Below are 26934 nucleotides of genomic sequence, written 5' to 3' on the forward strand. Positions count from 1 at the left end.
ACATGTCCCCTCATTTCAGAGAAATTACCCCTTTTAAAGTTAAAAGTGGTTGTGTTGGTCTTTCTGGGCAACTCCCTATTTATACAAATGTTGAACTCAATAGCATTATGGTCACTGTTCCCAAGCGGTGCAAAATCACTTTTACATCTCTCAACAGGGCTTGGACGTTGTTGTTGTTGTTCAGTCGCACAGTCAAGTCCGACTCTTCGCAATCCCATGGATCACATCACGCCAGGCCCTCCTGCTCAATTTCATGTTCGTTGCCTCAATAACACTGTCTAACCATCCTTTTCACTCCCCGTCTTCTTTGACCTTCAATATTTCCCAGCATCAGGGTCTTCTTCTCCAGTGAGGGCTCCCTTCTCATTGGGTGGCCAAAGTATTTGAGCTTCAGCTTCATTATCTGGCCTTCTAGGGAACAGTCAGGGTTGATTTCTTTTAGGATTGACTGATTTGCAGTCCAGGGGACTTTTAGGACTGCCAGCCTCCAGGTGGGGCCTGGGGATCTCCCACTTTTACAATTGATCTCCAGCTGACAGAGATCAGCTCCCCTGGAGAAAATGGCTGCTTTGAAGGGTGGATTCTATGGCATTGTACCATTCTGAGGCCCCTCCCCTCCCCAAACCCCGCCCTCTCCTGGATCCACTCCCAAAGTCTCCAAGTCTTTTCCAACCCAGACCTGGTAACACTAGGGACTCTCAAGAGTCTTCTCCAGCACCATAAGTACATAAGAACATAAGAGACGCCAATGTTGGATCAGGCCAAAGGCCCATCCTGTTTGACACTCTGTGTCACACAGTAGCCAGAAATACCATCAGGTGCCACCAGGAGGTCCACCAGTGGGGCCAGGACATTAGAAGCCCTCCCACTGTTGACCCGCCCTCCCACTGTTGACCCCCCCAAGCACCAAGAAGACAGAGCATCCCTTGCCCCAGAGCCCCTATCTATACCTTGTGGCTAATAGTATCTAATTCCCTTTTGAAGCTGTCCATGCTTGTAGCCGCCACCACTTCCTGTGGCAGTGAATTCCATGTGTTATAATAATTCAAAAATAATTCAAAAGCATCTATTCTTCGGCACTCAGCCTTCCTTATGGTCCAACTCTCGCAGCCATACAGTACTACTGGGAATACCATTGCTTTGACCATACTAACTTTTGTTGGCAGGGTGATATCTCTACTTTTTATTATACTGTCTAGGTTTGCCATCACTTTCCTCCCAAGGAGCAGGCACAGTCACCGTCTGAAGTGATCTTGGATCCCAGAAACGTGAAGTTTGTCACTGCTTCCACAACTTCCTCTTCTATTTGCCAAGGAGTGATGGAGCCAGATGCCATGATCTTAGTTTTTTTGATGTTGAGTTTCAAGCCAACTTTTGCACTCTCCCCTTTCACTCTGAGCAAGAGGCTCTTTTGGTCCTCTTCACTTTCAGCCGTTAGAGTGGTATCGTCTGCATATCTGAGGTTGTTGATCTTTTCCCCAGCAATCTTAATTCCGGTTTGTGATTCATCCAGGCTGGCATTTCTCATGATGTACTCTGCATATAAATTAAATAATCAGGGTGACAATATACATCTTGTACTCCTTTTCCTATGCTAAGCCAATCAGTTGTTCCAGATCCCGTTCTAACTGTCATGTCTTGACCCTTATACGGGTTTCTCAGGAGACATGTGAGGTGCTCTGGTAAGGTGCTCTCTTTAAGGACTTGTCACAATTTGTTGTGATCCATGCAATCAAAGGCTTCAGTGTAGTCAATGAAGCAGAAGTAGATGTTTTTCTGGTACTCCCTTGCTTTCTCCATAATCCAGTGAATGTGGCAATTCGATCTCTAGTTCCTCTACCTCTTCGAAACCCAGCTTGTACTTCTGGCAGTTTTCTATCCAAGTACTGCTGAAGCCTAGCTTGTAGGATCTTTAGGATGACCTTGCTAGCATGTGAAATTAGTACAATTGTGTGATAGTTTGAACATTCCTTGGCATTGCCCTTCTTTGGGATTGGAATATAAACTGACCTTTTCCAGTCCTGTGGCCACTGTTGCGTTTTCCAAATTTGCTGGCATACTGAGTGCAGCACTTTAACAGCATTATCTTTTAAGACTTTGAATAGCTCAGCTGGGATACCATCACCTCTGCTAGCTTTGTTGTTAGTAATGCTTTCTAAGGCCCATTTGACTTCGCATGCCAGGATGTCTGATTCAAAGTCAGCAATCACACCGTCGTGGTTGCCAAGGACATTGAGGTCCTTATTGTATAGTTCTTCTGTGTATTCTTGCCATCTCTTCCTAATCTCTTCTGCTTCTGTTAGGTCCCTACCATTTTTGTCCTTTATCATGGCCAGCTTTGCATGGAACATTCCCTTGATTTCTCCAGTTTTCTTGAAGAGATCTCTAGTCCTTCCCATTCTATTGTTTTCCTCTATTACTTTGCATTGTTCATTCAGGAAAGCATCTTTATCTCTCCTTGCTGTTCTCTGGAAATCTGCATTCAGTTGGATAAATCTTTCCATTTTACCTTTGCCTTTTTGCTTTCCTTCTTTCCTCTGCTATTTGTAAAGTCTCATCAGATAGCCACTTTGCTTTCTTGCATTTCTTTTTCTTTGGGATGGTGCTGATTGCTGTCTCTTGTACAATGTCATGAACCTCCGTCCATAGTTCTTCAGGCACTCTGTCTATCAAATCCAGTCCCTTAAACCTATTCTTCACCTCCACTGTATATTCATCAGGGATGTGATCTAGGTCAAACATGAATGGCCTAGTGGTTTTCCCAACTTTCATCAGTTTAAGCCTGAATTTTGCGATGAGTAGCTCATGATCTGAGCCACAGTCAGCTCCAGTTTTTGTTTTTATTGACTGTATAGAGCTTCTCCATCTTTGATTGCAAATTATATAGTCAATCTGATTTCGGTGTTGCCCATCTGGTGATGTCCATGTGTAGAGTCGCCTCTTAGGTTGTTGGAAGAAGGTGTTCTCTCTGACCAGCGTGTTCTCTTGACAAAACTCTCTTAGCCTTTGCCTGGCCTCATTTTGTTCTCCAAGGCCAAACTTGTCTGTTATTCCGGTTACCTTTTGACTTCCTACTTTAGCATTCCAGTCCCCTATGATGATAAGGACATCTTTTTTTGGTGTTAGTTCTAGGAGGTGTTGTAGGTCATCATAGAACTGGTCCACTTCAGCCTCTTCTGCATCAGTGGTTGGGGCATAGACTTATTGTGGGCATAGATTACTGTGATGTTCAGTGGTTTGCCTTGGATTCGGACTGAGATAATTCTGTTGTTTTTGAGATTGTATCCCATTACTGCCACACCATTTTTTCTATGAGATTCATGGCCACAGTAGTAGATATTATGGTCTTTCAAGTTAAATTCGCCCATTGCTGTCCACTTTAGTCCACTGATTCCCAAGATGTCGATGTTCAGTCTTGCCAGTTCATTTTTGACCACATCCAATTTAACTTGATTCATAGATCTTACATCCCAGGTTCCTATGCAGTATTGTTCTTTGCAGCTTTGGACTTTCCTTTCACCATCAGACACATCCACAGCTGAGCGTCCTTTCGGCTTTGGCCCAGCCACTTCACTCTTTCTGGAGTTACTTGTACTTGCCCTCTGCTCTTCCCCAGTAGCGTATTGGACACCTTCTGACTTGAAGGGCTCATCTTCTGGCGTCATATCTTTCAGCCTTTTGTTAGTGTCCATGGGGTACTGGAGTGGGTTGCCATTTCCTTCTCCAGTGGATCACGTTTTGTCTGTTCTCTGCTGTGGCCTGTCTGTCCTGGGTGGCCCTCCACGGCATAGCCTGCAGCCTCATCGGACCACGTAAGCCCCCTCGCCACGTCAAGGCAGTGATCCATGAGAGTGGTTTAAACAAGATTACTGCTTTAAAAAAAGTTACACATTTATTAAGTAGTATAGGTGAGTGCTTGGCTTTTTCTCGAAAGCAGCCCTCCAAAATAGAAAAAGCTGTGGTGGCCGTGTCCAGGGGCAAAAGAATATAGGTTGTCAGTGGCAGAGTGTATGGAAAATGTTTTGAATGTGAAATTTCCTCACTTTCCAGATGTTACTCTGTTAAGCGGTGTGTCTGTGCTTCTAAAAAATGTCCTAATGTAATCTTGCTTTTGATAACAGCAATGAGAATTGTATACGCAAAACACTGGAGAAAGAATACTATTCCTAGTACATTAGAATGGAATAGGAAGTATAAAGAAGTGCCCTAAAGAAATGATGACCTGGCTCAGTTAGATAGGACTCCATAATACCCCCCCCCCAAAAAAAAATGATAGTCCTGCATAGAGTGTTCATCTCAGTCTTTGGGTTCATTAGCTTTGCTATTTCTGTGTTTTGTCCTGTATAAGCAAAACTGTGAATAAATGGTTAAAGTAAGAGAAACAAAAGAAACTGGTGACCCCCTTGCGCTTTAGAGATGTCGCCACCAGCCCCGTGCTTTTGGGAGGAAGAGGGCCTGGCCTTCAGATGGCAGCTGTGAGCTCCTGAAACCCCCCCCGGAAAGGGGGGGTGGGGTGGGGTGGGGGCGAGGGGGGGTTGCTAGTGGAGGTAAAAAAACGGGGGGGGGGATGCAGGCCTTGCGTGGAGGAGAAAGAGGGCAGGAGCTTTGCTTCTCTGGAATTGTCTTCTGTATAGAAGCTCAGAAGAGACCCATTCTTGCTCATAATATTTGGTTATAACAATGAAACAGAAGTCCTCCAGTGCCTGACCGTAGGGAAGGGGGGGAAATCATATTGGGCCTGCTTTTAAGGTATATCCTAGTGAGCCAAGAGGCAGAAACGGGTTCCTGCCAAGCAGCATGAGTTTCAAGAGGACTTCCCTACTGGAAAAGCTCCCTGACCTGTAGCGTAGTAGGCTGTTCCCACATGCACAGTTTGTTCCACGTTCCGTGGCCATTTTCTGAACAAACAACCACATAAATAAGTAACGGAACCAGTGTGTGTCTCTTGGCCCAGGGGAGCCCGGGCAGCTGCTGTGCTGGGGAGGGGAGCGGTCGCTGTGGGCGGGGCGGGGCTCTGCTTTCCTTGCCTGCTTCATGGCGGCTTCGTCTTCCCCTTTGTTGAATCCAGATGCATCCGCTGGGGCTCTGCAACAGCAACGACGAAGAGGACTTGTACGAGTACGGCTGGGTCGGAGTCGTGAAACTAGAGCAGCCAGAGCTGGAGCCCAAGCCCTGTCTCACCGTCCTGGGCAAGGTAAGGGACCTGGGCAAACCCTGTTGGGTGGAAGGCACTGCGAGGGGGTGCTGTCTGTCTGCTGGCATCCTCTTGCCCCTCTGGATTTAAATGAGCAGCAGCTGCCAGAATAATGTGACCAAGACAGCGCCAGGGGCAGGGGCCGTCTCAGGTGGCTTCTGGACTAAGTTTTGGGAACACAGAGGGTGTCTGCAAGCCATGCAGGGACGATTCCTTGCTGGTGGGCTAGCAGATTGGGGGGGGGGGAACAGTCCCAGCTGCGGTGTGCAGCCCACCTCAGTGAATGCGCTGTGATGTCAATTCATCCTAGCTTAGAACCTTTTCCCAGTCCCCTCACAGCCCTTTGTTTCCTTAGTACGAATCATGAGACCTGCTGCCCCTGTCAGCTGCCTCCCTTCGTGCCCTCCTGTTTTCTTCCATGTGGGGGTCCTCTCTCCTTTGGGCCCAGTCCTTTGGGCCAGCCGTGGGCTCAGCGTGGCTGGTCTGCTGATCCTGCCAAGACTTCTGCTTGTGGGAGGTTTTCGGAGTGCCGGCAGGGCCGACAGCCGTGGGGAAGGCATCCCTCTGTGGCCCCCCTTCGCTGGCATTTGACTGTGGCACGTTAAGGAGCAAGGAGACTGTGTCACGGTGACAGACCCCATCCACTTCCCTCCCTTTTTGGCAATGTTCCCCCTTCGTGTTCCTTTTGTGCCCCTCCACTGACTGAGCAGCCCTGGTGGCAGCGTGGGTTCTTCTTCCCTTTACAGTAGCTTTAGCACTCCCACCCTGTGTCAGTAATACGTAATGGCTATTATCTCAGCCCAGGACCTGAGGGAAGGGCTGGGGTCTCCCTTTAACATAAATGATACAAAATGGTACTTGAGATGCTTTTAAAATCCAAAAATAACAAAGTGTTTTATTTTACATCAAGGGGAAAAGGTTAGGTGAAGTCAGGGGTTGAAAATACTGAGATAAAATAGTATTCGCACAAACTCTTATTTTTATATATCAGGCTAGTGAGAGTTTCTTGAATTATTCACAGTTACTATCTATATATCTAATTTATTTATTTATTTATTTATTATTTATATTGATACCCCGCCCTCCCCGGAGGCGCAGGGCGGCTAACAACATATAATTAATAACAAAGTAAAACAATAAAACAATACAAAATATTAAAATTGCTTCATAATTTATAACCTATCTAAAACAAAGCTAGCTAAAACCAAGATGGCGGTCCTCTGAACGTCCCAGTCTTGCCCATAATGCAAAAGAAAGTATTTAGGGCTTTGGCAGTCCATGCCCATATCCAGATGTCCTCCCGGGCGTCGATGGTATACTGATGCATTGGTGGTCTAGTGGTGGCATGGTTAATTTGATGGACCGGGGGCCCGGTACCTCCAGTAGGTTCCGGCTCCCTGGCCGTAGTGCCCTTGGGGGAACATGTGGGGTAAGGCGGTCCCTTAGGTAGGCTGGTCCCTGGCCATATAGGGCTTTAAAGGTGATAACCAGCACTTTGAAGCGAACCCGGTACGCTATTGGCAACCAGTGCAGCGCTTTCAGCACTGGCTGGATGTGATCTCGTCTAGGAAGATCCGTCAGCAGCCTGGCTGCAGCATTCTGCACTAGTTGCAGCTTCCGAATTTGCGACAAAGGCAGCCCCATGTAGAGAGCGTTACAGTAGTCTAACCTTGAGGTGACCGTCGCGTGGATCACCGTGGCCAAGTCAGTCCGGTCGAGGAAGGGAACCAACTGCCTTGCCAGCCGAAGATGGTAAAATGCCGACTTGGCAGTGGCTGCTACCTGGGCCTCCATCGTTAATGAGAAGTCCAGGAGCACCCCCAAACTCCTAACCTCCGACGTAGGCACCAAAGGCGTCCCATCGAAGGCCGGGAGAGGGAGCCCCAACCCCGAACCGATCCGACTCAGCCCCAGGACCTCCGTCTTTGTATTTGTATAATTCTGAAGTCGCCCCCTGGTGTGCGGATACCTAAATCCGCGCACCGGGGGCACCTGGGGGGGAGGGAGAGTTTTGTGCACACGTGGGGCAGTCCCCAGGTGTGCACAAAAATCTTAAAACTTTAAAAAACTATCGGGGGGATACTTAAATCCCCCCCAAAGTGACAGAGCGTCCCCTGCGCATGCGCAGGGAAAGCTCTGCAAAATCACTCGCCGCCGCCACTGCTTCGAAGGGGGGGGGGGTAAACAGCAGTAGTTCTTTATTTTGAAAGGCTTTTGTTCCTGGGTTTCCCCGAACCACTCCAGCACACTTTATTTGTATATTAGTAGACTCTTTTGGTGCCCAGAAGGCTGGTATCCCTCTTCCCAGTACCCAACCCCCTTCTCTTGGGAACACCAGTGTTTGACTGACTCTTTAGGTTTCTCCATGCAGTTTTTAACCACACCGGACCAGGGGTCTCTGCGCCCTTCAGAGATATCACCCTATTCAACTGGGTAGGGGATCTCCTTCTCTCCCTAGACGTTTTCTCCCCTTTCCTTGGTCTGAATGGGAGTCTCGGTTGACTTCCCAAACCTCCTAGCCAACCTTTCCACCGTTCTCCTATCTGTCTTGAACTGCTCTCAGCTAAGGCTGCAATCAGACTCTCAGTCCGGGCTGAATTCGAACTCTCTCAAGTCAAGGCTCAAATCGGAAATCAAATCTCAGCATCCAGCTCTCTCAAGACTCTGTCTGCTCAGCTGATGCCGACCAATCTGATTGCTCAGAGCAGCCTGCCCTGCAAGGCTCTCCGGCTCTGTGAAGAATTAACCCTTCACAGCCCTGTAGTTTTTAGCCCCTTACAAAGTGCAGTCTGCCACAGTCACCTTGTTCGGAAACCAGCTTTACAAAGAGAGGCACTTGGCACAAATAAGCACGAGTGGCCGTGGGGTGGAGAACCTCCATCTGTGCAGTTGTGTGATGGGAGCTCTGGCGAAGGGGGAGAGCTGTGGCATGTTCCATTTCCTCGGTTGTAAAGTGACTGCTGGGCCTGGCAGCAGCCCCGAGGGAGGAGGAACCATGCTCTGGGGGCCTGCAGAGTCGGCCCATCTGTTTCTGTGTTGCCTCCTCAGGCGCTGTGGCTGTGCAGGTTCCCAGGCAGAGGCAGGTCTCTCGTAGCCCCTGCTGCCTGAGATCGCGCCACTGGAGACAGCAGGCATTGATCCCGGGACCTTCTGCATGCAAAACAGGAGCTCTGCACCAGCATCTGCGCTTGTTCCTTTCTGGGTGCTTGGCTGTCCCAGAATACCTTGGGGGCACCACCACTGAGGCCAGCCACGCAAAAGGCCCCACAGGAGTGCTGGCGATCCAGATTGCTGAAGTCTTCACGGCAGCTCTGGAAGCCAACTGGAGCACAGATATTTTGAAGGGCAGCCTGGTGGTCTGGAAAGGTGTGTCCCAGACTCCTGTGCTATGTTGCAGGTGGAGCTGGGGAGTACCCCTTGGGTAGCACATGATTTCTATTCATTTAAAACATTTGTTTGCCACTTTCCCACCCAAGGCAGGAACAATCAGTCTACAAATGACCGTATATAAAATGTATGAAACAGTTTAAGAAAACATGTAAACCTAGAGACACAGACACATAAACTGGAAGGAGGAAGGACGAGGGGAGTACCAAACAGTACGGAAGCCTTCACCTGCCGACAGAAGGTGATGGCCGGGAGGGGGGGGGGCGCGACTGTGACACACAGAGAGAGTTCCCTGAGGGGAGGGAGTTCCAGAGTTTTGGTGCCATGGTCAAGAAGGCCTTTCCGCTGGTTGCTGCCTGCCTGGCCTCAGAGGGTGGGGGCACAGGATGTGGGCCCCATCGTGATCAGGTGCGTTCATACGAGAGTGGGTGACCCTTAAGGCATGTTGGGCCCAAGCCGTAGGTTTTAAAGGTCAACACCAGAACTTTGAATTAGGCCCGGAGGCAAATTGGGAGCCAGCATAGGTGGAATAAGATGGGGCTGGTGTGGTTCCGTTCTGTACCAGTTGTAGCTCCCAGACAGGCTTCAAGGGCAGCCCCCCACACTGCGCATTACAGTAGTCTCATCTGCCGGTATTCTCTGTGACGTTGTGAGAGTCTAGGAGTGCCTCTCTTGGGTGGTGCTTCCAGATCTGTTGTGAGCTGCTGAGGTCCATGAGAAGGCCAGTGGCACACCTTTCCCGATACCTGTGGTTCCTATCCTTCATCTTTCTTCACTCCTTCCTGTCAACAGCAGAAAGCGCCTTCTGCCCCTGCGTAAGGAACGGCCTTCAAGGAGGACTGACCTACTTTTGGGGAGGGTTCCCCGTAGGCTCTTACCCCGGGGCACTGCTGCTTGGCCACGGTTAAAGGCCAGGTCCTCAGGGGCTCCTTGGCTCCTGTCCAGCTAGCAGGACAGGAGGGGACCACCGGATGGACCTGTGCATGTCGTTGCCGCTCCCTCTGGGGCCAAGCTAGGCCTAGGCTGTTCTGTTGTCCCTCCCAACCCACCCCGTCAGCAGGATCCAACCAGAGACCAGATAGGCCAGCAGCAGTGGTCCGCCAGTGGTCACTTCTGGGAGCTTTCAGTTGGGCCAAGAAGTATATCTGGATGGCTCTGGAAGTGCTTGAGCTTTTTGCTTGCCAGCGAGGTTGACTGAGCTTCAGTTTTTCTCTTTTGTTGGGGATCTATCTGAAGGTGGCATGAGCCAACACTGAGCCAGTGCTTCCCTTCCCTTGGGGGGGGGGGGTGTTGAGAAGACAATTGCAGAAGGAATTAATCTGCCTGCCCACTGTAGTCTAAATACATCTGCAGTGGCTTGTCAAGAGTGAACATAAGAAAATAAGAGAGAAGCCAATGTTGGATCAGGCCAGTGGCCCATCCAGTCCAACACTCTGTGTCACTCAGTGGCCAGAAATACCAGGTGCCCTCAGGAGGTCCAGCAGGGGGGCCAGGACACCAGGAGCCCTCCCACTGTTGACCCCCCCCCCCAAGCACCAGGAAGACAAAGCATCCCTTTCCCCAGACTGAGAGTTCCTATCTATACCTTGTGACATATAGCCACTGATGGACCTTTGCTCCAGATGTTTATCCAATTCCCTCTTATAAGAACATAAGAGAAGCCCATGGTGGATCACGCCAGTGGCCCATCCAGTCCAACACTCTGGGTCACACACAGTGGCCAGAAATACAAGCGGCCATCAGGAGGTCCACCTGCAGTGGGTCCAGGTCACCAGGAGCCCTCCCACTGTTGCCCCCCCCCCAGCACCAAGAAGACAGAGCATCCCTTGCCCCAGACTGAGAGTTCCTATCTAGACCTTGTGGCTAATAGGGGCCCCTGATGGACCTCTGCTTACTCCGTATGTTGATCCTGTTCCCTCTTGAAGCGTTGTGGCAGCCCTGGAGTGGTCGGTCGGCTGGCCGGTCAGTCAGTGGACCTCATATGATATCAGTTCTGGGTTTCAAAGCCTGAGCAGCAATGCGCAGCAAAGGGATTCCTGGAAACTTTGAGCTGTTTAGAAAATGTTATGACGCTGTCCATTGGTATCTGATTTCTCTCAGATGGCAAAAACTCAAGAGGTGCTCAGGTAGCCTAAAGTGTAGCATTTTATTTATTTAAAATATTTCTATGCTGCCTTCCCACTTAGGGTCCTCAAAGTGATGAACATTAAAACAGTAAAACATTTTGGACAGTAAGGAACATTTATAGCACTAATACATATAAATAATTAAAATATTAAATATAACATGTAAACACACACAGAAACACACCCACGCGGGGCCTGGGGGGCTGAGAAGAGTTACTGAGGGAGCCCCACACAAAGCAAAAACATCTCCTTGGAGAGGGAGTCCCGGTGTTTTGGTGCCGTGACCAAGAGGGCCCTGGCCTTGGAGCGTGTCGGGTGCCCAAAGGACGGCCTCCGCAGATGACTGAAGTGGTTAGGCTGGTTCCCATGGGGACAGGTGGTCTTTTCTTCCAGCACTCCCCCTCTTGGATATCTTTGCAGCTTTGCTTGTAGAAAACAAAGACATTTATACTTTTAAATTCCACAAATGTGCCAAATTTTATGTTAGAATATGTTATAGATGATGTATTTGTTCTGTTAAAGCAGTAAAATAAGTTTTACGTTTCATAAGAAAGTAATTATTGCATATGGTTTAACCCACCCTGCACCCTTTCTCCGGGAGGGGAACCTTGCTTGCTTTCCCCCCCCCCCCCCCGCTGAAATCTCAGGCCCTTCCCCCGTCTCTCAGTATGGGGAGGAGCTGTTGCTTGGCAGCCGCTGCTTCCACTTCCCTGAACCATCCGGAAAGCAAGAGCCTCAGCCTGTGCTGCCCAAACCCCCTTTTTAGATATTTTAATTGGTGCATCATAGTGTAACCCTATACAGAGGGTAGTTATTTTTCATAAACTGCTTCTTCCTTCATTAACTGTGGTGCCCCCTGGCTAGACAAAAAGGCAGGACATAGATTTTATAGATAAATACGTTTATCCTATTTTGTCACACTTTTATCTGCTGTACCTCATGAGGACCTGGAGCCTCTGATGTCTTGAGTCACCCATTACGATTAGCAGTGAAATCTGTTTCAGTCCCTCACATAAGGAGTTGCCCGGAAAGATTTATGGCAAGGTGAGACGCCCGGCTTTGAAGCTCCAGCTTCTCCCCATCCCCTTCTGTGAGTTGCTTAAAAATATCTCGGAAACGATTGCCTTCCCATCAGCATCTAAGGGAGTGCACTCTGACTAAGAGAGCCCACGCTGGGATAAACGCGTTGTGTTGGTCTTGCGGGTGTCCCTGGGCTTTCACTTGATTTAGTGCATATGCCTCTCAGCAGGCAAAGGGTTTGGACCAGCTGTCAGCCTCCACCACTTGTGTGTAAATGCTGTGTGCGCTGAGCTGAGTAGTCTTCCTTTATCTCTCTCTGTGTGTGAGTGATACATGAGGGTCAAGCTAACAAAATAAGTTATTATAAAAATACAAATATTTATTATGGTGTACACATTAGTAAAACATAAAATACGTTAAAAGAAATGATCCAATTATCAGACTCTTAAAACTTTTTACACATACAGCTGAAAGTTTTACTTATACAATTGATGGGTATATCTTTTGACCAGTAGACGATATGCTTTTTGGCCCCTTAGAGCTTTCCTCAGTGGTCAATATTAAATAAATATATGAACAAAGATTTTCTTTAGAGCCAGGTGTTGCTTTCTGGAATTGTCAAAAAGGAGAGAAAAAAAGCCGAATTATTACATATCATATTACATATCAATTGCACATAATAAATGCACATAATAGAACATTTTAAAATACCAGAAAATTTTTGCTGTTGTTGTCAGAGCCCCTGGAGAAATCAGTTCCCAATAACACTCATTCAAGAGAAGTAAAGTTTATTGAGACTTAGATAGGATCCAGATTCATAATGTACTTTGTTAGGACTGAGGTCCAGCTCGCGAAGCCAGTAATTATAGCATAATCAAACATACATCAGTGGCTCTTTTTGGCCAATCACTTCTAAGCTAACGCTCTAAGATTCCTAGGGGAAAAGGGATAGTGAAGGCAGTACAGGCCTCAAGGGTACATGGCTACACCAGACCCCAGGCAGAGGACAGGCAGAAACGAAGCCACTCGTTCCAGCTTGTGCACCCCCCGCCACTCCATGGCAACCAAGCTCCAGAAAGATGCGTGGCTGACATTCCACCACCCCGAAGACCCCATCCCACCAACCTCATTGGGTAAGCTTTGTGGAAGGCACGCACGAGTCGTGGGGCATTAACATGGTTACAGCGCACCCATTCATTTAGGGAGGGGTCGAATGATTTCCACTTCATCAGGTAATACAAGCAACCATGTTTAAAGTCCAAGATCTCCTCAACCTCCTGATGGGGTTCACCACTCAGCATCAGAGGTGGAGGGGCTGCTAGTCATGGCCTCCACTTGTTCCACTTGTAGCCACCTTCCAGTCCTCAGGAATGGAGGCAGATTTTGGTCGTCGTCCCCCCCCCCCCCCCGCGTGCTGGTGCTCCGTGTCTGTGAGAAGTGGGCTGGAGAGGCTTGGCGGCTGTGTGTGAGGCCTTGCCTCAGGCAAGCTTCACCAGGTTCAAGTGCTTTACTGATCCAATGATCTCCCGGGTAGGGCTGGGAGGGGGAAGTTACGGAAAGAAAAATGGGCTTCAGCAAGGAAGAGGGAGCTGTCTGAACCCAGTCGACTGGATGGGCTGGAGTTGTCTAGCAGAGGCCTCTCTTTTGTGTGTGTGGGGGTGAGTGTGTGAAAGAGAGAAAGTTGAGAGACATGGCAGCGAAGGTAGCTGCAGCTTGGTTCTCAGGCTGGGAACCTACTGAGCCTGTTTCCATGGTCACTGGGAAGCACTTGCAGTCAGCTGCTTCAAAGAGAACTTCCGCGCCCCCCCCCTTCTCTTGAAACACTAGCTGCCGTGATGGTGTGAGTGCGAGGAGAAGGTGGGTGCTTTCGTCTTCCATTGGGCAGCTTCTGTAGGAGTGAGTTTCTCTGTACTCTCCCATGTGGCTCTACATCGAGCCACCCTCTGGATTTAAACTTCTCCATGGGTTAACAGAAGGGACATTATTCTTCTGTGGCAGGGAATTCTCCCTCTCCAATTTTCTCCAAAAATTTTAGGGTTCCTAATTTCAGTCTTGCTTGGGAAGCAGCAGCGGTGCCATCTTGTTTCCATTTTTTGGCTTCCGGACTATTCAGGCCAATGTACAGTTTGTTGCTCTTTTCAGTTTGCGCCCCCCCCCCTCTGTCAGGCTTTTTTCTTCCACTGTCATGTAATTAATATATACTCCACAAGGTCAGCGGTTCTGGATGGCATACCTCTTTTTTAAAAAAGTCAAATTGGACATAATTGATTATGCTTTTCTCTAACATTGTGGGTGTTAAGTGCAGTCAAGTCACTTCCAACTTATGGTGACCCTATGAATTAATGACCTCCAAAATGTCCTGTCATTGACAGTCTTGCTCAGGTCTTGCAAACTTAAGGCCATGGGCTACCTTGATTACATCAATCCATCTCATGTTGGGTCTTCCTCTTCTCCTGCCTTCACCTTTTCCTAGCATTATTGTCTTTTCCAGTGACTCTTGTCTTCTTGTAATATGACAAGTATGATAGCCGCAGTTTAGTCATGTCAGCTTCTAGGGAGAGTTCAGCCTTGATTTGATCTTTTGTTGTTGTTGTTCAGTCGCACAGTCGAGTCCGACTCTCCGCGACCCCATGGACCATATCACGCCAGGCCCTCCTGTCTTCCGCCGTCCTCTGAAGTTTGCTCAACTTCATATTCGTTGCATCTGTGACACTGTCTAACCATCTCATCCTTTGCCGTCCCCGGCTTCTTTGACCTTCAGTCTTTCCCAGCATCAGGGTTTTCTCCAGGGAGTGCTCCTTTCTCATTTGGTGGCCAAAGTATTTGAGCTTCAGTTTCATTATCTGGCCTTCCAGGGAACAGCCAGGGTTGATTTCTTTGAGGATTGACTGATTTGATCTTCTTGCAGTCCAAGGGACTCTCAAGACTCTTCTCCAGCACCATAGTTCAAAAGAATCTATTCTTCGGCGCTCGGCCTTCCTTATAGTCCAACTCTCGCAGCCATACGTGACTACTGAGAATACCATTGCTTTGACCATGCAGACTTTTGTTGGCAGGGTGGTGTCTCTACTTTTTATCATGCTGTTGAGGTTCGCCATCGCTTTCCTCCCAAGGAGCAGGCGTCTTTTAATTTCATGGCTGCTGTCACAGTCTGCGGTGATCTGGGATCCCAGGAACGTGAAGTCTGTCACTACTTCCACGACTTCCCCTTCTATTTGCCAAGGAGTGATGGGGCCGGATGCCATGATCTTAGTTTTTTTGATGATGAGCTTCAAGCCCACTTTTGCGCTCTCCTCTTTTACCCTGAGCAAGAGGCTCTTTAGGTCCTCTTCACTTTCAGCCATTAGAGTGGTATCATCTGCATATCTGAGGTTGTTGATCTTTTCCCCAGCAATCTTAATTCCCACTTGTGATTCATCCAGGCCAGCATTTCGCATGATGTACTCTGCATATATATTAAATAAGCAAGGCGACAATATACATCCTTGTCGTACTCCTTTTCCTATGCTAAACCAATCAGTTGTTCCATATCCAGTTCTAACTGTTGCTTCTTGGCCCTTATACAGGTTTCTCAAGAGACATGTGAGGTGGTCTGGTACTCCCATCTCTTTAAGGACCTGCCATAGTTTGTTGTGATCCACACAGTCAAAAGCTTTAGCATAGTCAATGAAGCAGAAGTAGATATTTTTCTGGTACTCTCTTGCTTTCTCCATAATCCAGCGAATGTTGGCAATATGATCTCTCGTTCCTCTACCTCTTCGAAACCCAGCTTGTACTTCTGGTAGTTCTCTATCCACGTACTGTTGAAGCCTAGCTTGTAGGATCTTGAGCATGACCTTGCTAGCGTGTGATATGAGTGCAATTGTGCGATAGTTTGAACATTCCTTGGCGTTGCCCTTCTTTGGGATTGGAATGTATACTGACCTTTTCCAATCCTGTGGCCACTGTTGCGTTTTCCAAATTTGCTGGCAAATGGAGTGCAGCACTTTAACAGCATCATCTTCTAAGACTTTGAATAGCTCAGCTGGAATACCATCACCTCCACTAGCTTTGTTGTTAGCAATGCTTTCTAAGGCCCATTTAACTTCACATTCCAGGATGTCTGGCTCGAGGTCAGTGATTATACCGTCGTGGTTGTCAAGGACATCGAGGTCTTTCTTGTATAGTTCTTCTGTGTATTCTTGCCATCTTTTCCTAATCTCTTCTGCTTCTGTTAGGTCCCTACCATTTTTATCCTTTATCATGGCCAGCTTTGCATGGAACGCTCCCTTGATTTCTCCAATTTTCTTGAAGAGCTCTCTAGTCCTTCCCATTCTACTGTTTTCCTCTATTACTTTGCATTGTTCATTCAGGAAGGCCTCCTTATCTCTCCTTGCTGTTCTCTGTAAATCTGCATTCAGTTGGGTAAATCTTTCCTTTTCACCTTTGCGTTTCGCTTTCCTTCTTTCCTCTGCTATTTGATTTGATTTGATTTGATCTTGAACCCGCTTATTTTTTGTCAGTCCATCATATCCATAAAACTCTCCTCTACTACCACATTTCAAATGAATCTATTCCCTTCCTGGCAGCTTTCTTCATTGTTCACATTTCATACCCATACATAGTAATGGGAAATACCATGGTATGAATTATCTTGAACATGGTCACCACGACGCATCCTGACACTTAAGAATCTTTTCTACCTCCTTCATGGCTACATTTCCCAGTCTCAATCTCCTTTGGATTTCTTGGTTGCAATCTCCCTTTTGGTTGATAATGGATCCAAGGAATAAAAAACCTTAAGAAGAATATAAGAGAAGCCAATGTTGGATCAGGCCGATGGCCCCTCCAGTCCAACACTCTGTCACACACAGTGGCCAAAAACACCAGGTGCCATCAGGACGTCCAGCAGTGGGGCCAGGACACCAGAAGCCCTCCCACTGTTGCCACCCCACCCCAAGCACCAAGAATACAGAGCATCCCTTGCCCCAGACTGAGAGTTCCTATCTATACCTTGTGGCTCATAGCCACCGATAAATCTCTGCTCCATATGTTTATCTGATTCCCTCTTGAAGCCATCCATGCTTGTAGCTGCTGCCACCTCCTGTGGCAGTGAATTCCATGTGTTCATCACTCTTGGGGTGAAGAAGGACTTCCTTTTATCTGTTCTAACCCTGAACGGTTTCTTCATCATCAACCTTAAAGTTGTGTAATCCCCCCACTCTTTTTGTCTTCTTTTGTCTTCTGCATGTTCAGCTGTAATCCTGCTTCGGCATTTTCTGCTTTAACCTTCATCAGGAGTCGTTTCAAGTCTTCACTGATTTATGCCAGTAATGTGGTGCCATCTGCATATCTTCCAATTTTCACGCCACTGTCATCTAAATCTAATCCAATTTTCCTTATGATACGTTCTACATTTAGATTGAATAAAGAGGGAGATGAAATACATTCTTGTCTAACATAGGACGTCTTTTATCTCCCTATTTATTCATTGTCTTTTCATTGTATATGATATGCAGAATATATCATAAGGATATATCAATAGGAAACCATTCAGTTTCTCCCTATTCTGCCCTAATAGAAGCCTCTTGTCCAATGTACAGGTTCAGCATCAAAACAATCAGATGTTGTGACACACCCATTTCTTTCAAAACCAACCATAGCTTTTGCATGATCCACACAGTCAAAAGCTTTGCTGTAATCTATGAAACACATAAAGTGCTCCAGTAACCAATGTAAATTTGCAATGTGATCAGTACCACTTATTTGTGTGAATCCAGTTTGAACATCTGGCATTTCTTGTTCCACATCTAGTAACACTTTCTGTTGTAAGATTTTGAGCGTCATTTTACTTGTGTAAGAAATTAGTGCGATGGTCCAGAAGTTGCTGCACTTTCTAAAATTATAGGTTTTAGATTTGGATTACAGAGGAACAAGGAATTACTTAAGGAGGACAGAGAAACAGAAAAGAAACTGAATGAATTATCTGCACCTGTGTTCATTGCAGAACATGGGGGGGGGGCATGTATCCACACTGTAGCCACTGTTTTCAGGAAGGGTTTCTGAAGAATTAGGTCAGATTGAGGTGATGAGAGATGAAATTCTAGGACTGCCAGGCAAACAAATGAATCTCCAGGTTGAGATAGCATGCACCCAAAGATTCTTAAGGAACTCAGAGGTGAAACTGTTGATCTACTAACCAGTATATGTAACTCACTGAAATCGGTTTCCGTGCCAGGTGACTGTAAAGGGGCAAATGTCAACCAACTTTTATAAAGGGGTCCAGAGGAAATTGAGGGAATTATAGCTAACATTTGTTCCAGTTAAATCAGCAGAATGTCATTTAATTTATTTATGTACTATATTTATAATCTGCCTCTAGAACTGAAATTTACAGCATATTATATAGTGCAAATTGATACAGTCTACACGAAGAGGCAACGTACTAGGGCAGTATATTAGAGTTCTGATATCATGAAGAAAAATGATACTAAAGTAGAAAACTGTGCGGCAATATCGGGGCAATATGCGCATCAGATTTACACAGTCCACTGCCCCTTTCCCTTTATAAAGTGCCCTGAACTATTCTGCTGTAGCACAGAATCAGAGAATCCCAGAGTGGGAAGGGGCCACGCAGGCCATCTAGTCCAACCCCTGCTCAGTGCAGGATCAGCCTAGATTGAGCATCCCTGGCAAGAAGCGTTTGTCCAGCCGCGTCTTAAAGACTGCCAGTGAGGGGGAGCTCACCATGTCACCATGTCAGCTGATCCCACTGCGGCACAACTCTTAACTGTGAAAAAGGTTCTTCCTAAGGTCCAGCCGGTACCGTCCCGCCCTTAATTTAAACCCATTATGGCGAGTCCTCCTCTCCTCTGCTGTCAGCAGGAACAGCTCCCTGCCCTCCTCTAAGTGACAGCCCTTCAAAGAGAGCAATCCACCCGCACCTCAAGAGCGCACACACACTGCTTTTCAGAAGTGTATCCCCCATCCAATATTTGTGTTCCTCATTTTTGTTACCCAGATGTAGAACTTCGCACTTATCCTTGTTAAATTGCATATTGTTAACATCCACCCACTTTTCCAGTGTGTCCAGATCTCGTTGATTTCTCTCTTTATCTGCTGGTGTGTTCGCTGCTCCTCCCAATTTGGTGTCAACTGCAAATTAAATGAGTAGCCCCTCCACACCCTCATCCAGATCATTTATAAAAATACTGAAAAGTACCGGCACAGAACTGAGCCCTGTGGCACCCCCTGGACTCCTTCCTCCATTCAGATGAAATGCATTGACAACTACTCTTTTGAGTGTGTTTCTCCAACGAGTTCCCTATCCACGTAACTATCCTAGAGTCCAGTCCACAGTCCTCTATTTTACCCATCAGAACATCATGGGGAACCCTGCTGAAAGCTTTACTGAAATACAGGTAAACAACATCAACAGCATTCCCTTGATCCAGTAAGTTCGTCACTCAATCAAAGAAGGAAATGAGGTTGGTCTGGCAGGAACCATTGGGGACAAATCCGTGCTGACTTCCCCAGATCACCAAGTTGTCGTTTAGATGCTTTAAAATCTGCTACAGTATCTTCCCTGTGACAGAGGTCAGACTGACTGGCCTATAGTTTCCTGAGTCATCCTTACTCCCTTTTTTGAAAATTGGGATAACATCTGTCCTCCTCCCGTCTTGTGGCACGTCTTCTGTCCTCCAAGAGGTCTGGAAGATGATGGACAAAGGCTCTAGAAAGTTGTTTGAGCACTCTTGGGTGCACACCGTCTGGCCTGGGGAATTTATACACATTCAATGCAGCCAGGTGTTTCTCAACTACCTCTCTGTCCATGTCAACCAGCAGCCCACTACCATCTCTAGATAAGCCTGTTTTCTTCAGGGGGGAAACTGGGGCAGAATAGGCATTGAGCCTTTCTGGCAGTCTTTAAGCTGCGGCTAGACAAACACATGTCAGGGATGCTCTAGGCTTATCCTGCATTGAGCAGGGGTTTGGACTAGATGGCCTTTATGGCCCCTTCCAATTCTGTGATTCTCTGATTCTGCTTTCTCTTTGTCTTCTGTTAGAGTTTTCCATTTTCACCACCAAACAGTGGGCCCATTGCCCCCTTTATCCTCAGATATCTGAAGGTTTTCTGGTTGTCCTGAGCCTCCCTGGCCAGCATTAGCTCACTGTGAGCTTTGGCCTCTCTGAGGGTTGGCCTACAGTGCCTAGCAACCCGCAGGTACTCTTCTTTAGAGGTGTGTCCTGGCCTCCGTTTCTCGAACATTTCCTTTTTCTCCCTGAGCACATCACGGAGTTCCCTCTCCATCCATATGGGCTTCTTCGGTCCCCTGCCATGTTCCCTCCTTCTTGTTGGAATGGCGACAGCTTGAGCTTTCAAGAGGTCTTGTTTTGGGAGAGCCCACCCTTCACTTGCTCCCTTCTTTTCCAGCAGTCTTGTCCATGAAGAGCTGAGTCAGATTGAGGTGACAAGAGAGGAGGTCCTACGACGGATAGGCAACTTAAAAACTGATAAATCACCGGGCCTGGATGGCATACATCCAAGAGTTCTGAAAGAACTCAATTGTGAACTTGTGGATCTTCTGACAAAAATATGTAATCTTTCATTAAAATCTGCCTCCATTCCTGAGGACTGGAAGGTAGCTAATGTGATTCCCATCTTTAAAAGGGGTTCCAGAGGAGATCCGGGAAATTGCAGGCCAGTCCGTCTGACGTCAATACCAGGTAAGTTGGTGGAAACTGTTATTAAGGAAAGACTTAGTAGACACATTGATGAACAAAAACTATTGAGGCAGACTCAGCACGGTTTCTGTAAGGGAAGATCTTGTCTCACTAACTTGTTAGTGTTCTTTGAGGGGGTGAACAAACATGTGGACAAGGGGGACCCAATAGATGTTGTTTACCTTGACTTCCAGAAAGCTTTTGATAAAGTTCCTTATCAAAGGCTCTTAAGTAAGCTCAATAGTCACGGGATAAAAGGACAAGTCCTCTTGTAGATCAGAAACTGGCTAAATTTGTGGATGACATGAAGTTGTTCAGGGTGGTGAAGAGCAGGGAGGATTGTGAGGCACTCCAAAGGGATCTGTCGAGGATGGGCAAGTGGGCGTCAACATGGCAAATGGGATTCAGGGTGGTCAAGTGCAAAATGATGCACATTGGGGCCAAAAATCCTAACTATAAATACATGTTGATAGGGTCCAAACTGGCAGAGACTGACCAAGAGAGATCTTGGAGTCGTAGTAGATAACTCACTGCAAATGTTGAGACAGTGTGCGACTGCAATAAAAAAGGCCAACGCTATGCTGGGGATTATTAGGAAGGGAACTGAAAACAAATCAGCCAGTATCATAATGTCCCTGTATAAATCAATGGTGCGACCTCATTTGGAATACTGTGTACAGTTCTGGTCACCACACCTCAAAAAGGATATTGTAGCATTGGGAAAAGTGCAGAAAAGGGCACCTAGAATGATAAAAGGGTTGGAACCTATGAAGAAAGGTTAAAGCGCCTGGGGCTTTTAAGCTTGGAGAAACGATGGCTGACAGGTGACATGATCGAGGTTGGTAATATTATGCATGGGATAGAGCAAGTAGAGAAAGAAGTACTTTTCTCCCTTTCTCACAATACAAGAACTCATGGGCACTCCATGAAATTGCTGAGCAGTTGGGTTAGAACCGATAAAAAAATTCTTCACATGGAATTCACTGCCACGGGAGGTGGTGGCAGCTAACAAGCATGGATGGCTTCAAGTGGGAATTGGATAAATATTTGGAGCAAAGATCCATCAGTGGCTATTAGCCACAAGGTATAGATAGGAAATCTGGGGCAAGGGATGCCCTGTATTCTTGGTGCTTGGGGGGGGGCAATAGTGGGAGGGCTTCTAGTGTCCTGGCCCCACTGCTGGACCTCATGATGGCATTTTTTGCCACTGTGTGACAATGGGCCATTGGCCTGATCCAACATTGGCTTCTCTTATGCTCTTATGTTATGTTCTTATGAATGATTCTCATCCTGAGAGCCAGTTTGGTGTAGTGGTTAGGAGCATGGACTCTAATCTGGGGGAACTGGGTTTGATTCTCCACTCCTCCACATGCAGCTGCTGGTGAGACCTTGGGTCAGTCATGGCTCTCTCAGCTGTTCTCTCACAAGCAGTTCTTGAAAGAGTTCTCTCAGCCCCACCTACCTCATAGGAAGGGAGATTGTAAGCTGTTCTGAGACTCCTTTGGGTAGTGAAGAGTGGGATATAAATCCAATCTCTTCTTCATGCCACTGTGTTTATTAAAGTCTGCCTTACTCAAATCTAACATACACGTGTGGCTACGAACTTCTTTGGTCCCGTACAGCAAAAGGAATTCTAGCAGGACATGGTCACTTTCCCCTAAGGTCCCCACACCTTCACCCCATCTACCATCTTTTGCCTTTTGGTCAATATAAAGTCAAGTATGGCTGATGAAAGGAGTTGTCATCCAGACAGGTCAGGAAGTTGCGTGACTGTGGACGCTTTGCAGAGTTTGTCTCCCAGCACACATCAGGGAAGCTGAAGTCACCCATAACTACCAGGTCATGCTGTTTGGATACCCCGTCAAGCTGTTCAAGGAGGGCAGCATCCACCTCCTCCTCCTGGCCAGGAGGTCTGTAGCAGACTCCAACCACAATCCGGTTTGTCCTTCCTTCCCTTATCCTCTCACCCAGATACTTTCCACCGGGCTGGCGCCCTCCCCCTCCAGTATTTCCTGACAAACAGACCCTCTCCTCACATACAGCCCCCACCCCGCCTCCCCTTCGACCCTTTTGGTTTTTCTTGAACAACTCGTATCCATCCACTACTGCATTCCAATTGGTTTTTCTTGAACAACTCGTATCCATCCACTACTGCATTCCAATTATGTGAATCATCCCACCAAGTCTCTGCAATGCCGACTAAATCATATCCCTCTGTCTGCATTAGAAGCTCAAGCTCTTCCTTCTTATTGGCCAAGCTTTGAGCATTGGTACATAGACACCTGTAGCCTTTGGCTCCATTAGACCCGGCCCTCCCAAGTGGGCTTCTGTTGTTTGCTCTCCTTCATTTAAATCCCTATGTTGGTCGTCTCATTTCCCTTGGGTAGAAGCGTGCCCTCATTGCTCTAGGTTTACTAAGCAAGCAAGAAAAAACTGGGCAGTCTGACTTTGCTCCCTTTTGTTAGCAGCATCTCTCTGTCCAGCTATGGCTTTTACCACGACTAACTCGACACCACCTCCTCCACCACCGAGGGGAGATTCGGTTGTCTCAGGAAGATGCTCTGTCGACTGGTAAGAAGCTCCTGAAAGACAAGCCTTCAAAATGGTCATCGAGCTTGACTCCGTCAGCTCCAAAACCTAAAAAACCCTAGACAACCATCACTTTGACAGTAGAACCCTTGGTCATATCTGGGCTGTCGACATCCCCTCCAGTAGCTTGACCAGCCAGTGCTCCAACCACTTATTATTACTTGACGACGCAAACATCCTTGGCGCCAACTACTTCTGCCACTTTGGCTCCGAATAACTCTTCTTCAGAGGAACACTTACCCGCTGGCCAACAGATGATGATCATCTCTTCTCGGTCTCCATCCATGTCCTGTCACTCACCATCAGGGGGTTCCCGTCGGAACTGAACCCATTCCCTGGTCTCGGGAGAGTCTCATTGGTCCTATATGGAAACCTCCACTGACCGATGTGTTCACCATCAGTCACAAAGTCCTTCACGTGGATTACACCATCACTATTCTCGGTCACCCTTGTCTCCTTGACACCAGGTCCACCGTGGGTCCAGCCAGGAATGTTGCTATTTAGCTTCAAGGTCACTCTCTTCATATCACTGTCGATCCCAATACTGTACCGATCGATCCTTACCACACCAGGACCCATTTCTACTCCAAGTCTCTAATCCTCTTTTTTTGGTCATCTGCATCATTTTATTTATTTATTTATTTTATTTGATTTATATATCACCCTCCCCACGGACAGACTCAGGGCGGTTCACAACAGTCTCAATACAATGCCATTAAAACAATAATTAAAATAACAATTAAAACAGTAAAACCTAAAATACCGTGCAACAAACTAGTTCTAATCAGCAGTGTACTGATATTAAGATCCAGGCCACCGATGTCAATTCAGCAGTACTGATGTTTATTTATTTATTATTATATTTCTACCCCACCCTCCCCGCGAACGGGCTCCCCACGAATGTTAAGTTCCAGGCTGCTGAGGGGGGGATAGCCAGGAGAGGAAAGGGACATCCGCCACCTCAACCAAAGGCCTGGTGGAAGAGCTCCGTCTTGCAGGCCCTGTGGAACTGTAATAGACCCCGCAGGGCCCTGATCTCATATGGGAGCTCATTCCACCAGGTGTGGGACAGGGCCGAGAAAGCACTGGCTCTGATTGAGGCTAGTCAGATGTCCCAGGGGCTGGGGACTGCTAGAGGATGTTGATTTGTGGACCTCAGTGCCCTCCGGGGCTCATACGGGAAGAGGCGGTCTCAAAGGTATGCTGGCCCCTGGCCGTATAGGGCTTTAAAGGTAAGCACCAGCACCTTGAAATGGATCTGGAATTCAATAGGCAGCCAGTGCAGTTCGCGCAGGACCGGGTGGATACAAGCCCACACAGGCGTTGCCGTCAACACCCGCGCTGCCACATTCTGCACTAGCTGCAACTTCCAGAGCAGGATCAAGGGCAGCCCCATGTAGAGAGCGTTACAATAGTTCAGTCCAGGGGTCATTTCGTAGAAAAAGAGCTAGGGGAACTCATTAGCATAACTCATTAGCATATGCCACACCCCCTGACATCACCGGAAGTGTGTCATAAGGCCACACCCCCTGACATCACCAGAAGTGTGTCATAAGGCCACACACCCCACCCCCAACGGTCCCGGCCGCCGCTGTCGGCCTTGCAGCTCCACTGCCGAGCCCCATGAGGGGCCCGGCGGTGGACCTGCAAGGCCGGCGGGAGTGCAAGGAAGCCCCGCGAAGGCCCTCCCTGGCCCCAGGCAGGCAGGGGTGGGGAGAGGCAGGGAGGAAGCAACTTAACCCTCCCTCTTCTCCTGCCTCCTCCTGGCTGAATGAGGGCCGGAAGCAGGGCGGCCAGAAGCAGGGGGCGGGGCTTCGTCATGTGCCCCCCCCGTACCTCACCCGGGGGAACTGCGATCCCCCGCGTTCCCCCCCGAAATGACCTCTGGTTCAGTCTGGAAGTGACTATTGCATGGGTCACTGTAGCTAGATCTCAGGGAGTGAGATAAGGGGCCAACTGCCTGATCTGCCTCAGATGAAAAAAGGCTGACCTGGCAGTGGTGGTGACCTGGGCCTCCATAGAGAGGGAGGCATCCAGGAGCACCCCAAGAGTCTTCACCCTCGACATTGGCACCAATGGAGCCCCATCGAAGGTTGGGAGCCCAGCAGCTCAGGTACAGGACCTCCGTCTTAGATGGATTTAGCTTCAGTTGGCTCTGTAACAACCATCCAGCCACAGCCTGAATGCCCCGTCCAGATCACATGGTGGCGTGTCCAAGCAGCTGTACATCATTAGATACAGCTGGGTGTCATCTGCATACTGGTGACAACCCAGCCCGTACCCTCGGATAATCTGGGCGAGAGGGCACATATCATGACTCGTACCAACGCTGACATTCTCCATCTTATCCGACAGAGTACCATCCATTACCATCAAGATCGCCTCACGTAGGTTGGTCCCTATACCCCTCAGCACTGATGAGTTTCCATCATACCGAAGGCCCAGTTGACCATCCAGTCCATTCTATCCTGGCTTCGGTACTAATGCCCAACCGACATGACATGCAGTGTGGGGAAGAACTGTCAGACCATCTGGCCCTTCCACACTTCCCACTGGTATTGGAGGTGCCCTGTTCTTCATCCTTGAAACTGTCTCTCACAGGAACAAATCATTCTGACTCTGAAAACGATGATCCAATAACACCCCTGAAGCCGAGATCACTCGACATGGCTCCCTGTCTTCGGCGGAGGGAACTAAGGCTTACCTAGAGCTGTTCAAACACCTAGCTGAAGGCCTCTAAGTTCAAATGACAATGGATGCGCCCAAGGTTACACATGTGTCAGGCTCCTTAGTCAGGTCACACCACACAGGGCTCCATAAGAAGATAACTGTTTATTAGTGGTTTCAGTACTAAAGAACACGTGTACAGATTGTGTCAAGAATGGCTGTCAGTACTAGGGCCTCTGACTTATAGTGAAATCAAACATTCCCCCTGTAAGCATAAGCCAATGGATATAGTTTGCGCGTGCGGCAAAGCAAGCGGGCATAGCAGAGAAGCCATTAACTTTCCCAGCTGTGTAAGCTGCAACTGGAACATCTACAAGGTCAAGCGTAAGATAGCACACAGTAGCTGAGCAGGAGAGAGCTGAGAAGGAGAAGGAGGATATCCCTCCACATTCCAGATCTATGACAGGGCTACCTGACGACACGTAGTCCATAAATTAGTACAGGCAGACATTCCTCCTACTACAATCCTTCCAGTGTTCCCAGATCATCTCAAAGGCCTGAAAGAAGCTTGGGAATGGCCAGCTTAGTTTCCTCTGTGTCCAGAAGGCACAACACACTATACAAGGTTCAGCAGTCCTCTGATCAATATCTCTTCTCTCACGCTGTGCTGAATTTGGTAATTGTCCACTCTTTGGCCAAATCCAAGCAGACCTGCCACCCCCCACCCCGGGACTGTGAGGGCAGAAAAATTGACTCCTTGGCGAAGAAAGTCTGCTCTTTGGCATTGATGGTTGCACACATCCACAATTATCTGTCTGATATGGCTGCATACAACTACAATCTTGCAAAAAAGATATTACCTGCCATTCCAGAATTGTCTGCTTCTACCCAACAATCAGTTTACGGAGATCTGCATTGTGTCCAAGCAACAAATCAATACAAGCCACCCCAATGTCCCTTTCAGCCATTTCCACAATGCTTCCCAGAATGCCACCGATGGTAGCACATTCTACCCAGTACTCACAATGCTCCTAATTCATGCTGTCGCCATTTTGTGTTAATTGGGAGGCATGTATATTTTCTGTGCTTTTAACAGCTTTGGAGAAGCGCGCTGGAGAAACGGGCGGGAGGGCTGGAGAAGCAGGGGGGAGGGTGGGTGGGAACTTACCCTTCCTTCTTCTTTCTCCTCGGCCGACTGAGGGGAGGGCTGCTGGGAGCAGGGGGCGGGGCTTGCTACATGTCCCCACC

At 47.9% G+C, this 26934-nt stretch overlaps 1 protein-coding gene across 1 annotated transcript in view; it reads left to right on the plus strand.

Annotated features, from left to right (window-relative positions):
* Positions 1–5068: 5068 nt before the first annotated feature.
* The window catches only part of ZNRF3 (zinc and ring finger 3), a 52625-nt gene continuing 30759 nt past the window's right edge, over positions 5069–26934 (plus strand). The window contains exon 1 of the mRNA XM_015423563.1: positions 5069–5194. Within this exon, the coding sequence (XP_015279049.1) occupies positions 5069–5194 (126 nt within the window). The remainder of the gene's footprint in view (positions 5195–26934) is intronic.

The sequence above is a fragment of the Gekko japonicus genome, unplaced genomic scaffold (genome assembly GCF_001447785.1).
Source record: "Gekko japonicus isolate JY-2015 unplaced genomic scaffold, Gekko_japonicus_V1.1 scaffold3663, whole genome shotgun sequence".
In the NCBI taxonomy this organism is placed as follows: domain Eukaryota; kingdom Metazoa; phylum Chordata; class Lepidosauria; order Squamata; family Gekkonidae; genus Gekko; species Gekko japonicus.